The 13673-nt window shown below is 48.4% G+C and overlaps 1 protein-coding gene across 1 annotated transcript in view; it reads left to right on the top strand.

The window, feature by feature from the left end:
* Nucleotides 1-11523, top strand: part of AKAP1 (A-kinase anchoring protein 1) — a 30785-nt gene extending 19262 nt beyond the window's left edge. Inside the window, exons 4-11 of the mRNA XM_053275261.1 lie at nucleotides 253-379; nucleotides 1371-1498; nucleotides 3523-3700; nucleotides 5660-5810; nucleotides 6480-6547; nucleotides 7660-7733; nucleotides 9432-9497; nucleotides 10226-11523. Coding sequence (XP_053131236.1) covers nucleotides 253-379; nucleotides 1371-1498; nucleotides 3523-3700; nucleotides 5660-5810; nucleotides 6480-6547; nucleotides 7660-7733; nucleotides 9432-9497; nucleotides 10226-10288 — 855 coding nt within the window. The 3' untranslated portion in view covers nucleotides 10289-11523. The remainder of the gene's footprint in view (nucleotides 1-252; nucleotides 380-1370; nucleotides 1499-3522; nucleotides 3701-5659; nucleotides 5811-6479; nucleotides 6548-7659; nucleotides 7734-9431; nucleotides 9498-10225) is intronic.
* Nucleotides 11524-13673: the final 2150 nt, after the last annotated feature.

The following is a 13673-nucleotide window of genomic DNA, read 5'->3' as shown; positions in this document are numbered from 1 at the left end:
AGGTTGTTCGAAGCTGTGTCTAAGCCGGGTCAGTGGCTTTAGCTCAGTCTTGGAACTGGTGGCAGCCTACCTCAAAGGAGCGGCGTGCTCCTCGGTTTGGGATCAGAGCCATCTCTCTCTCGACTGAGGGTGCATCCCAGGAAAGCACAGAGCAGCCCCCCTGCTTCTTCACAAATGGAAAACGACGCTTGGCCTTTTTCTGAACCAGCTGATGGCCCCCTTGCCTCTCTCTTCACTTTTCCTCCCCTGCAGCATTTGGTTGGCCGGCTGATAGGCAAGCAAGGGCGGTACGTGAGTTTCCTCAAACAAGCGTCCGGTGCCAAAATCTACATTTCCACGCTACCTTACACCCAGGACTTCCAGATCTGCCATATAGAAGGTGAGTTGGAGGAAATTGCAGCCAAGTTAATGGTCCGGCTAGAACTTGTAGGATGGAGATGTGAGATGGATATATGCAGCGTTGAGCCATTGGCTGATCTGTCCCAGAAGGGAAGGGCCATAGCTGAGTGGGAAAGCCCCCCTGCTTTGCAGGCAGAAGGTCCTGGGTTCAATCCCTGGCAGCATCTCCAGGTAGGGCTGGGAGAGAGACTCCTGCCTGCAACCTGGGAGAAGCCGCTGCCAGTCTGTGAAGACAATACTGAGTTAGATGGACTAAGGATCTGACTCAGTATATGGCAGCTTCCTATATTCCCTAAGATCTTTCCTGGCTCTGTACTTGAGATCTTTTTAGGAGAGGAGAGCTGGTCTGGTGGTCGCAAGCAGGACTTGTCCCCTTAGCTAAGCAGGGTCCGCCCTGGTTGCATATGAAAGGGAGACTTGATGTGTGAGCACTGCAAGATATTCCCCTCAGGGGATGGAGCCGCTCTGGGAAGAGCAGGAGGTTCCCAAGTTCCCTCCCTGGCAGCATCTCCAACGAGAGAGGGCTGGGAGAGAGACTCCTGCCTGCCACCTTGGAGAAGCCGCTGCCAGCCTGTGCAGACAATCCTGAGCTTGGTGGAACAAGCGTCTGCCTCAGTAGATGGCCGCTTCAGTTCAATTCAGTGTTTTGGTCACAGGCCGGCAATAACAGCGCCAATACAGTCAGAGCAGATCTTCCCCGTGAGGGATGTGTGAGCCGGTTCGCACTGCCGGAAATGGCAGCTTCCGGTTTGCGGGAGAAACGTAGAAGATCCCAGTTTCCCTCCCTGATCACCTCTCCGGGTCGGGCTGGGAAAGATCCCGGTCGGAGTCTCCGGAGCATCCTTCACGGCTCGTGTTGCGGGGCTGTTGGGGAGCTCACCGCCTTGGTCATGCGGCGGGAATCTAGAAGGACTTGCTTCACGCCTGTGTGTTGGCTTTGTCTCTCTCTCTTCTTCCCCACCGCCCCCCAGGCTCTCAGCAGAACGTCGACAAAGCACTGAGTCTGATCGGCAAGAAGTTCAAAGACTTGAGCCTCACCAACATCTACGCACCACCTCCTCCATCGCTGCCTCTCCACTCCCTCCCCATGACGTCCTGGGTAAATGCGGCGGCCGGGATTTCGGGCGCTCTCTTCCCTGGGAATAGGGCGGGTTGCCGTCAGAGCAGCCCGGGTTGACTTACTAGCTCATCAGCGAAGAATCCCAGCATTAATTTATTTTATTTTATGTTAATTTATTTTATTTTATTTTATGTTAATTTATTTTATTTTATTTTATGTTAATTTATTTTATTTTATGTTAATTTTTATTTTATTTTATGTTAATTTTTATTTTATTTTATGTTAATTTTTATTTTATTTTATGTTAATTTTTATTTTATTTTATGTTAATATTTATTTATTTATTTATTATTAAAACTTTTATACCGCCCTTCCAAAAGGCTCTGGGCGGTTTACATTAAAACACCATTAAAATCAATTAATAATTAAACAAATTATTATAAAGCATAAAACGATGACTAACTGTTAAAAAAAACATCATAAAACAACAGTTAAATAATCAGAACAATTTGAAAACCAGTTTTAAAAAGCTGGAAAAGCCTGGTTGAGGAAGAGATGTGTTTTCAGGTGTTTTCAGAAAATTGCCAGAGATGGGGAGGGTCGTATCTCAGCAGGGGGCGCATTTATATATGGATGTTTTTCATCGAGTAATAAAACTGTGTGGTTTGAAAAACGGACCCAACTTTTGGCTCCTCCCTTCGGGAAAGCAGAAGAGAGAAGCCAACAGCAGTTCGGTCCTTACTCTGCAGGGAGACGACGAAGGCTGGGTGGGTTGGTTGAGATTTGTGCGGCCGCCCACGACCGAAGTCTCTAGGCCAGGGATGGGGAACCTTGGCACTCCAGCTGTTTTTTGGACTACAACTCCCATATTCCCCAGCCACAGAGGCCAATAGCTAGGGATTGTGGGAACTGTAGGCCAACATCTGCAGGAGTGCCAAGGTTCCCCATCCCTGCACGGTTTGCAGCAGGACACAAACCAAGAATGAAACCCACGGGGAAAGTTTCACCATTAAAACAGAGGGAAAAGATCAAATTTGAAATGCCCAGAAAAAACTACCAGAGAGCTAAAATGCTTGGCTGAAGAGATGGGTCTTGAGTTAGTAAGAAAGTAAATAAAACTTTATTTCGGTCGTAGACCAGCAATACAACAATATTAAAATAATCATGATAATAAGATGATGATGATGATGATATAAAATCAGACTACATTTATACGCATTTGGCATATTACATAACAATATTTGGCCACGATATGAATAACATCCGAATTAGGATTAGTGAGCAAATAGTTTAAATAAAAATCCTCTCCACGACCCGGAAAATTAATCAAAAGTGGGGCAATTTGTTGGCGTCTTATGTCTCTGTAATATTCACAATGCAGTAAAACGTGAGCAGTTGTTTCAACGTTACCAGATGTTGTTGTTTCCTAAAAGCCGACGGCGATGGTAAAGGTAAAGTGTGCCGTCAAGTCAGGGTCAACCACAGAGCTTTGCCTTGGGTAGAACGCAGGAGGGGTTGGCCATTGCCTCCTCCCGCAGAGTATGAGATGGTGATGCCTTTCAGCCTCTTCCTCTATCACTGCCGCCCGATATAAGTGTTTCCCGTCGTCTGGGAAACAGACCCGCAGGGATTCGAACCGGCAACCTCTGGCTTGCTGCTCAAGCCGTATCCCGCTGCGTGGTAGCCAGCATGAATGGTCCCCTTTGCTAAGCAGGGTTCACCCTGGTTTGCATTTGAATGGGAGACTATTTGTGTTTGAAATGGAAGATATCCCCCTGAGAGGATGGGATAGCTGGGAAGAGCATCGACTAGCAAGCCAGAGGTTGCAGGGTTTGAATCCCCGCGGGCATGTTTCCCACACTCTTTTGGGAAACACCAACAGCGGTAGAATAGGAAGAATGCTGAAAGGCATCATCTCATGCTGCGCGGGAGAGGGCCATGGTCAACCCCTCCTGTATTCTACCCAAGACGACCACAACCACCTTGCCCTGTCGAGGATTGTGGCAATGGCCCCGTCGTCTGCCGGGAGCTGGATTCACTCTCACGCCCTGTGTTTTTTGCAGCTCATGCTTCCCGACGGCGTCACGGTGGAGGTGATCGTGGTGAACCAGATCAACGCCGGACACCTCTTCGTCCAGCAGCACACACACCCCACGTTCCACGTCCTTCGCAGTTTAGACCAGCAGATGTATCTCTGCTACTCGCAGCCGGGGATTCCGACGATGCCGACGCCGGTGGAAGGTTAGGGGGCGTCACACTCGGGGCTCCCCCCCCCCCGGCAGGTGGGATGAAATCCGGGCAAGGATTTCTCCTCCGGGGCCTTTTTCCGGCTCTCTTCGCAGAAGGCAGTCTACCCACTAGAACTGGCTCCTTCCCAGATAAACTGGTAGTTGGATTGAATTTAAAGACGGTCTCCAAATTTAGGCTCTGTATATTGTGTCCTTGAAGTCCTTCTCAGTGGTCGAACCAAAAGAAAAAAAGATCATTTCCCACTCTGGTCTCCAGTACCTAAAATGTGCGTGTTTAAACTCCATTATGGCCCCCTCCTTATCCTATGTGCTGCCTCTGGATGTCATTGGCTGAACTGCTGTGATGTCACAGAAGGGAAGAGACTGGGATACTTCAGGAGCAATCCTTGGGAAAAGAAATGGCATTGCATCTCGGACATCTCATTAGTCCAGATCAGCTGAATAGTCCTGGCGGCTGGGGATGCCAGGTTCCGGAAGAGAGTTGGACCAGGACCCAGGAGACACGAGTTCAAATCCCTGTCATGGAACTCACTGGGTGACTCTGGGCCAGTCACTCATCTCTTAGCCTAACCTACTTCACAGGGTTGTGAGGAGAAACATAGCCTTGTTCGCTGCTCTGGGGTCCTTGGAGGAAGAGCAGGTTGCAAATATTACTATTATTATTATTATTATTATTATTATTATTGATTTATTGCTAAAAATAAAGCAGCAAGATGCAAGGAGTGAACCAGCTGGGCCAGCCACTTAGCTCTCAGCCTTGCCTACCTCACAGGGTGGTTGTGGAGGTGAGCATAACCATGTGCGCTGCTTTGAGCTTCTTGGAGGAAAAGTGGGATATAAATATATTTATTTAGGAACATAGGAGACTGCCATATACTGAGTCAGACCCTTGGTCTATCTAGCTCAGTATTGTCTTCACAGACTGGCAGCGGCTTCTCCAAGGTTGTAGGCAGGAATCTCTCTCAGCCTTATCTGGAGATGCTGCCAGGGAGGGAACTTGGAGCCTAGATGCTCTTCCCAGAGCGGCTCCATCATCCCCTGAGGGGGAAGATCTTGCAGTGCTCGCACATCAAGTCTCCCATTCATATGCAACCAGGGCAAACCCTGCTTAGCTATGGGGACAAGTCATGCTTGCTACCACAAGACCAGCTCTCCTCTCTTTATTTATTTGATTTCTATACCGCCCTTCCAAAATGTCTCAGGTTAGTAAATACAGTGGAAATGGGGAAAGCCATTACGAAAATTCAAGGACTGTTAGGAAGAGGATCGCCGTCTTCTGCAGAGAAGCGGAAGGTGCGTAATTTAAGACCAGTGAATAAAAAGCAGGTTGATCTTGGACTTGCTCATGGAATAACTGACTATTATTATTATTATTACATTTCTATCCCGCTCTTCCTCCAAGGAGCCCAGAGCAGTGTGCTACATACTTGAGTTTCTCTTTCACAACAACCCTGTGAAGTAGGTTGGGCTGAGAGAGAAGTGACTGGCCCCGAGTCACCCAGCTAGTTTCATGGCTGAATGTGGATTTGAACTCGGGTCTCCTTGGTCCTAGTCCAGCACTCTAACCACTACACCACACTGGCTCTCCATTTACCAGTGGTACACATGTACCAGTGGCTTCCTTGACTGTGGCTTCCCTTGACGAATGAGAAGAAATAGGACCCTAGAAGGGTTTTCATTCCCGCTCTTCTGCCAAAGATCCCAGAGTGGTGGTGCTTATCCTCGCAACAACCCTTTGAGGTAGGTCAAGTTGAGATACGCCTGACAGACCCAGAGTCACCCAGTGAGTTACAGGATTGAATGGGGATTCGAACTCGGGTCTCCCCGGTCCTTGTCCAGCACTCTAACCACGACGCCACGCTGGCAGGGAGCAGGTCCAGATAGTGTGGGAAATGGCCACCCGGGTACATGAGCTGTGGTGTTTGACAGGCGTCTGGTTGGTGCTTTGCAGTCGGCGTGGTGTGCGCCGCGCCGGGCGTGGAAGGCGCGTGGTGGCGGGCGCAAGTGGTGGGCTATTTCAAGGACGCCGGCGAAGTGGAGATCCGATACGTAGACTACGGCGGGTACGAGCGAGTCAAGATCGAAACGCTCCGGCAGATCAGGTGAGCAGGGGGAGAACGCCTTCCCGGGAAGGGGGCGCTTGGGCCGCTCTCGGGTGGGTGGGAGCGTGGGAGATTCTGCGTGGCCCCCCAGAGGGAACGCCATCGGCCCTGCTTACCTTGGGAACTCCCTGCTCCCCTGTCTCGTAAGGCAGGAGTTTTGTTGAGTTTTGGAGGTTGCCCACCGCACCTTGAAGACGTCACCTTTTTGCTCTTTCTTGGGTTGATGGCGAGATTGCTCGGGAGAGTCGAATCGAGAATCCTCTGGGTTGCCTCGCGCTTCCCCCCCAAGCAAATTCCCACCTACAGAGGAGGCCGGTGTCTTGGGGTGGCCTCGGGTTCTAGCTTCGCCACCTCTTCCAAGCCGGCCTCGCCTGGGAGTGGGTGGCGTCCGATGGTTCCTTCACTCGGGATGCACCAGAACCGGCCGCCTTCGACTTTCTGCCTTCCATTTGGGTTGGACAACCGAGTCCCCGTGCTAAAGGGAGAGGGAAGGAAAACGTCTCGCTCCTGTTGCTACGCCCTGCCTGGTTTTATAAGCCTCTCATCATCATCCTCACCACCACCACCCCGTTTGCCTTCTAAACGAAAAAGCCCCGAGTGCTGTCGTCTTGCATCGTGGGAGACGGCGGTGCTTTGGAGCCTGACGGTTTGCGTCTCTCCTTGTTCAAGGTCTGACTTCGTCACGCTGCCTTTCCAAGGAGCAGAAGTCTTGCTGGACAATGTCGTCCCACTCCCAGGTAATGATGGAGGGGAGCGTGTCGGGGTTCATGTCGTCGATGGTGCTTTGCCGATGATGTGCTTCGTGAGGGGGTGGGAAGGGGAGGGTGCGAGGAGACATTTGAGGGGCGTGCAACGTTGCAGCCAAGGACCCAAGATCCCTTGGGGTCTGAAGAGGGGTGCCTCGGTGTGCTCCGTCCGCAGAGACAAGTGGTGTTAGGCCGTGCAGGACCGTTCAATTGATGGCTACTGGCCTGGTGGCTGTGGGCCACCTCCAGCCTTAGAGGTGGGATGGCTCTTGCCTGGGGGATTCCCTGGGGCATCGGGCGGGCCACTGTGCGAAACAGGAAGCTGGACCAAATTTATTATTATATTATATTATATTATATTATATTATATTATATTATATTATATTATATTATATTATATTTAATTTAATTTTTACTCTTACTCTTACTCTTACTCTTTTTTACTTTATTTATATACCGTCCTTCCAAAATGGCTCAGGGCGTTTACAATTAAAACAAAACAATAAAAAGCTAAAACAAATTAAAAACAACAGAACAACGATCAACAATTTAAAAACATTTTAAAACAGCATTTCAACCATTCCAGTAATTAAAAGCCCCAAAATCGGGCTGGAATTTAAAAACCCTGGAGGTTTTTAGGCCTGGGGCCTGATCCAGCAGGGCTGTTCTCACGATTTAGGCGCACCTGTCGGGTTATTCCGAGGGGGGGATGCCCTTCCGTGGTGCACCATCCACAAATGCATCCCTCCCGCCTTCCTGTGAGTGACGTTGTGGGAGAGCACCCAGGCGGGTTCTGGGCAGTTGTTTCTGGGCAGAGCTACCTAGGAACGGATTTATTCCGCGCGTTCAGAGGGGAAGGGAAATGGCGTCCGAAGGATGCCTTTCGACATTGGTCCTTCTGCTTGGCGTGCTAGATTTCTGCATGCAGGGAGATCTCTAGCTTGTGGTGGGGCAGCGTGCCCTCAGACCGGGCCGTGTACCCTTTCTCCGTCCTGTTGGCATTCTGCTTTAGGGAGTGTGTCCTGGTTTTGCTTGGCCTTTGCCAGCAGCGTGTAAAACGGACCTTCTTTCTTCCTTTTGGTTCCTCTCCCCGTTTCCGCAAGACGAAGACCAGTTTTCATCGGAAGCAGACACGGCAGTTAGCGACATGACCAGAGGCTCGCCCTTGCTTGCCCAGGTAGGCAGCGTGGCTGTGTGTCAGTCTCCTAAGGACGCCTTGCGACTCGGAGAAGTTTTGGTGCGGGAGTGTGGAAAACCTGGTTCTGCTTCTTCACCGAACGCATTTGCACCCTGTCGCCCCAGTTCACGACTTCTCGGAGTGGCTCGCACAAGTGAAATGGATAAAACATAAAATTTAAAACCAGATGCAGCTTAAAACTATATCTTAAAGAGACAAATTAAGAAGTTAAATCCCACCATATACAATAGATGCAACAAATGTGCATGTATGAGAGTGTGATGAATATAAACATCTCTGCCAAGTGTCCCAAGTTGTTTCCAAAAAAATACAAAGAAAATGTTCCCTTTTGTCCAGACTTCCACTTCGGAAAATATATTTCCACTTCGGAAAATATATTTCCACTTCGGAAAATATATTTCCACTTCGGAAAATATATTTCCACTTCGGAAAATATATTTCCACTTCGGAAAATATATTTCCACTTCGGAAAATATATTTCCAGTCCTTCGAACACAAATGTGTGTCATTCAGTCAACCAAAACAGAAAGCAGTCATAGATGAAATAACATCCTTCTAGCCCAGAGTATTAAGTGTGCTTCACTCTTCGAATTGCTGCAAAAAGCAGAGTCCTTACTCAGAGAGCATCTCTAAAAAAAACCAAAAAAACTTGGACACTTGACAGAGACTTAGAAACAGATATACACTGGATTTCTGTTGTGGTAGTTATGGGTCTTTCCTGGTTGCATATGAATGGGAGACTAGTGTGAGCACTGGAAGAGATTCCCCCTCAGGGGATGGAGCCACTCTGGGAAGAGCAACTAGGCTCCACGTTCCTTCCCTGGCAGCATCTCCAGCGAGACAGGGCTGGGAGAGAGACTCCTGCCTGCAACCTTGGAGAAGCCGCTGCCAGTCTGTGAAGCCAATACTGAGCTAGGTGGACCAAGGGTCTGACTCAGTATATGGCAGCTTCCTATATTCCCTAAGATCTTTCCTGGCTCTGTACTTGAGATCTTTTTAGGAGAGGAGAGCTGGTCTTGGGGTCGCAAGCAGGACTTGTCCCCTTAGCTAAGCAGGGTCTGCCCTGGTTGCATATGAAAGGGAGACCAGAAGTATGAGCACTGGAAGAGATTCCCCCTCAGGGGATGGAGCCACTCTGGGAAGAGCTGAAGGTCCCCAGTTCCCTCCCTGGCAGCATCTCCAAGAGAGGGCTGAGAGAGATTCCTGCCTGCAGCCTTGGAGAAGCTGCTGCCAGTCTGTGAAGACAATACTGAGCGAGGTGGACCAAGGGTCTGACTCAGGATGTGGCAGCTTCCTCTGTTCCTATAGAATGGTAAAAGTATGAGGCTGGAAGAGCGCATTGAAGTGCATTGAGCATCGGTGGCCACTCTATCGCTGACAGGACCCACTGCCTGCCAGCATCCGGTGGATTTTGCACAAAACCTGGCCATGCTATACAACATGATAGCAGGCTGCATTTTGTGATCCGTTGTATCCAAAGGGGGCAGAAAATAGTTTTTAAGGACATGCCGATTTGTTTGTTTTAACATTTTAATAGGATTTTTGGTGACCTGGTTTGTGTAAAATGGGGGATTCTGCCCCCAGTCGCAAGCATACCTCAAATTAGCTGTCGTGGGGCCGGGGGCGCGATTCTGCCAGTCCGTTGCTAGGTATTAACAGGCCCTGCTCTCTTCCCAGGTCACAAATTACGACAGTCCGACTGGCTTACCCTTAATTCAGCTGTGGAGCATGATAGGAGACGAGGTACGTGCGCAGTCAGGAAGGACAACTGGGTGAAGGTTATTGCAGGTTATTCATCTGTTCTGCATTCTGTGTGGCCCAAAGCCACAAAATAGAGCGTCTCCGTGTTGGGCCTAGTGGCTTTTACACTCCTTGAGGGCTTTTGCTCAATTTAAGGTTTGTTTTGGTTTGTTTGTTTATGTCGCACATGAGTTCCAAGGCAGAGAGTTCCAAAGTTTTTTTCCATACGCGTATGACGGATATTTATATACCGCTTTTCAAACAAAACATTCACATAGATAGACTGTAAACAAACAAATAAAACGGCTCCCCATTCCCAAAGGGCTCACAATCTGCTAAGACAGACCCCAGCCACAGTCACTGGAGGGATGTTGTGCTGGGGACGGAGAGGGCCAGTTGCTCTCCCCCTGCTAAATACAAGAGAATCACCACTTTGAAAAGGTGCCTCTTTGCTCAGTTAGCGGGGCAAATTAATCTCGACAGCCACAGGCCTGGAACTGTGGTTCTGTTCGAAGGGGGCAGAATTCTGCACCCAGTACAACCCTATTCTGCACCTTTCCCCAGCTTGGTGCTCCCACCGGCCTGACTTTGAGTTGTACTCATTCAGAGCAAGATTTCTCGATTTTAAAAATCCGAAAAATATTTTTTTAAAAAAATCCTAGGATGCATGATGCAATCAAATAGGCCATTCTCCAGTCACATGCCAATTTTCTTCTTTTTTTCTTTTCCAGTTGGTGTCTATAAACCGGACGTTGGTGGAAAAAGGGTTTGCGCAATGGGTCGAAAGCTACTAGGAACATTGTTTGGTCTTTCCTTCTCAGTCTTCTCCATCCCCCCCCCCCCCATCTCTTTCTTTTCCTTCTTCTATTTTGGCACTTCTTCAGAATTAGGTCTGGCAATCTCTTTCCCCTCTTTCCCTTAAAAAAAAAAAAAAGAAAGTCACTTATGCCTGCAATACGTTCATCTGACGGTTACGTTTCCGTGTTGCATACCTCATTATTTGCAGGGAGTTGAACCATAAGCCATAACCACACGATAGCTTTAAAACGCAGCTCTTGTTTTCTCTCTCGCTGACCTAAGCCCGAAAGCAAAATTAAACCTAAATCTTATAAGGAATGAAATTCTGTCCTGGGAAGGAAGTTTGCAAAAACAAACTACCTGGGAAGAGTGAAATGGTTCCCCACGTTGGCTGCTGCCTTAATGTCTTCCTGACTACTCAGAAGTAAAAACTGCTTTTGGTGAGCCAGAAAAAACCACAGTGGAGAGATTTAACGTTGGGAGCGTGGGACAGACCATTTGGCCTTCTGGGCTCTCAAAGTCTGGCTGTAGTCAGCTTGAGGGCATTGCATTTCTTGTCTTGGATTCCCTGTTTTAAATTAAGGCTCAGTTTGCACAAGAAGCAGAAAGTAAACTGCATCGTCGCAGACCACCTCAAATTGCGTGATTGGACGAACCGCGACTGGCTGCAGCCGCTTTTAAACTTCTCGATCATGTTGAACACAAAGGAAGATTGCCAAGCCTGATTGTAATACTGTTTTTTCTAGTTGTGCAAAAACTTCTGTAAATATATATAAAATCATTGTAATATTTTGTACAAGAGGGAAAAAAGAAAAACACTGGAGAAAACGATAAAGGGAACTTCAGAGAGAATCAGTTTTGTTTGGTTTTCCCCTACACCAAAATATCCTCTGTAGGTAGAAATGGTTTGGGGTGTGTCGGTACAGCTTAAGCCTAGAAGGTGGGAGTGCTTTTCACGCACTTGTGTACAGAATGTCTCCCCTTCCGCCCGCCCGCCCGCCCGAGCTTGCTGTATGGTATGGATGATAATCAACGGACTCTTTGCTACTTTTTGCTGTACAGACCTGACTTTAAAAAAGAAGAAAAAGTTAACATTTGGAATTAGTACTGCTGTGGTGTGTCAACATTTTTGCTCCTTTTTAGATTGGTTTCAAATGTGGAATTGGGAAAAAAAAATTGAGTAATTTAAGCTAATTTAATACTATTAAAATACAAATGAATTTAAACATGATTACTGAGTGGGGAGTCTTTTTTTCTAGCAGGGAAAACGTTGGCAGATGCCTTGTGTGCGTTGACCCGGTTTTCTATAGAACTCTCTGAGCTGTCTTGTCCAACGAGAATTGGAGCAAGTCCTTCTTGAGAAACTGTGGAAGATGGTAAAACTTTACCAGTTAAATGACTCCATTTACAGGGTACCAGGGTCACGGATGTCTCATTCAAAGAGGGCGTTTGCCTGTCTCTTCTGGGTCATAGGAACATATGAAGCCACCATTTACTGAGTCAGACCATTGGTCCATCTAGCTCAGTGTTGTCTTCACAGACTGGCAGCGGCTTCTCCAAGGCTGCAGGAAGCAGGAGTCTCTCTGCCAGCCCTATCTCGTTGGAGATGCTGCCAGGGAAGGAACTTGGAGTTAGAGTGCTGGACGAGGACTGGGGAGACCCGAGTTCAAATCCCCATTCAGCCGTGAAACTAGCTGGGTGACTCTGGGCCAGTCACTTCTCTCTCAGCCTAACCTACTTCACAGGGTTGTTGTGAAAGAGAAACTCAAGTATGTAGTACACCGCTCTGGGCTCCTTGGAGGAAGAGCGGGATAGAAATGTAAAAATAATAATAATAATAATATCTCGTTGGAGATGCTGCCAGGGAGGGAACTGGGAACCGTCAGCTCTTCCCAGAGTGGCTCCATGATCCCCTGAGGGGGAATCTCTTCCAGTGCTCACACTTCTAGTCTCACTTTCATATGTAACCAGGGTGGACCCTGCTTAGCTAAGGGGACAAGGCATGCTTGCGACCACAAGACCAGCTTTCCTCTCCTAAAAAGATCTCAAGTACAGAGCCAGGAAAGATCTTAGGGGATATAGGAAGCTGCCATATCCTGAGTCAGACCCTTGGTCCACCTCGCTCAGTATTGTCTTCACAGACTGGCAGCGGCTTCTCCAAGGTTGCAGGCAGGAGTCTCTCTGCCAGCCCTCTCTCGTTGGAGATGCTGCCAGGGAGGGAACTGGGAACCTTCTGCTCTTCCCAGAGCATCTCCATCCCCTGAAGGGAATCTCTTCCAGTGCTCACACTTCTGGTCTCCCTTTCATATGCAACCAGGGCAGACCCTGCTTAGCTAAGGGGACAAGTCATGCTTGCGACCACAAGACCAGCTCTCCCTCTGGGTCTTAAGTGTGTTGCTGTGATAGTGTCAGAAGCCGCTGTTGAGCAACTCTGAAAATGGCTTTGTAAGAACAGACCCAAATGCTATTATGTAGTGATCCAGAAAAATGGTATCGGATGTTGGATTGATTTTAGTCCCATTTATATACCGTCCTAGACACAAAAAAAGTCCCTGGGTGCGTCGCAATCTTCTTAAAAACCATCAAAACATCCAACACAATCTAAACAATTTAAAAATACAAATAAAAACTCGATAAAAACCCAAGCTTTAAAGCTATAAGTTAAAAGTCTGATATTTTATTTAGTATTTAGTTTTTATTCATATGCAGTATTCCAACAAAGGAGAGTACTAAATAGGACTGTCTGTTGCGGGTCAAAGTCGGAATGTGCCAAATCCACCTTCCCTTGCTCCGAGAGCCAAAGGATTTGCGTGGCCGTTTTTCCGTTTGGCTGATGGCGGTGAGGAGACAGGCCACTTATGGGGGAAATTTAAAAAAAAAAAAACACCTCGGTCTCTGCGCATGGTGACCATCTTGAAGAATTCTGCGGATCCCCGAATCTGCCGGGTTCTTGCCAGTAGATGGTGCCATCACTCCAGCTTTTGAACCGTGTTCGAATCATGCCATTGAGGTGGAGGACCAGAGAGGGGACCCTGGCCGCGTGGCCGCCTGCTCTCTGGTCCGCCCTTCAAGCTAACCGCAGTTTTAATTTTGTGTGTGTGTGTGCTTCTCCCCCCACCCCCAGCATCTTGTGTTACCTAGCATGATAACAAGTGTTTTCCCTCCTCTGGGATGTCTCTTCCATCACTTGGTCCTCGATCTCGGCTCCTCCAGAGGCGGCTCAACTACAACGCCCAGCATCCCCTGCTACGGTTTTTCATGGCTTGGGATGCTGGGAGTTGTAGTCGAGCCACATCTGGAGGAGCCCAGCTGGGGGACCCCTGACTGTGGGAAATGAGGAGGAGAGCTGGTCTTTGTGGTCGCCAGCATGAATTGTCCCTG

The sequence above is a fragment of the Hemicordylus capensis genome, chromosome 12 (genome assembly GCF_027244095.1).
Source record: "Hemicordylus capensis ecotype Gifberg chromosome 12, rHemCap1.1.pri, whole genome shotgun sequence".
Lineage (NCBI taxonomy): Eukaryota > Metazoa > Chordata > Lepidosauria > Squamata > Cordylidae > Hemicordylus > Hemicordylus capensis.
The sequence above is the reverse complement of the archived record's forward strand: the minus strand, read 5'-3'. Positions and strand labels throughout refer to the sequence as shown.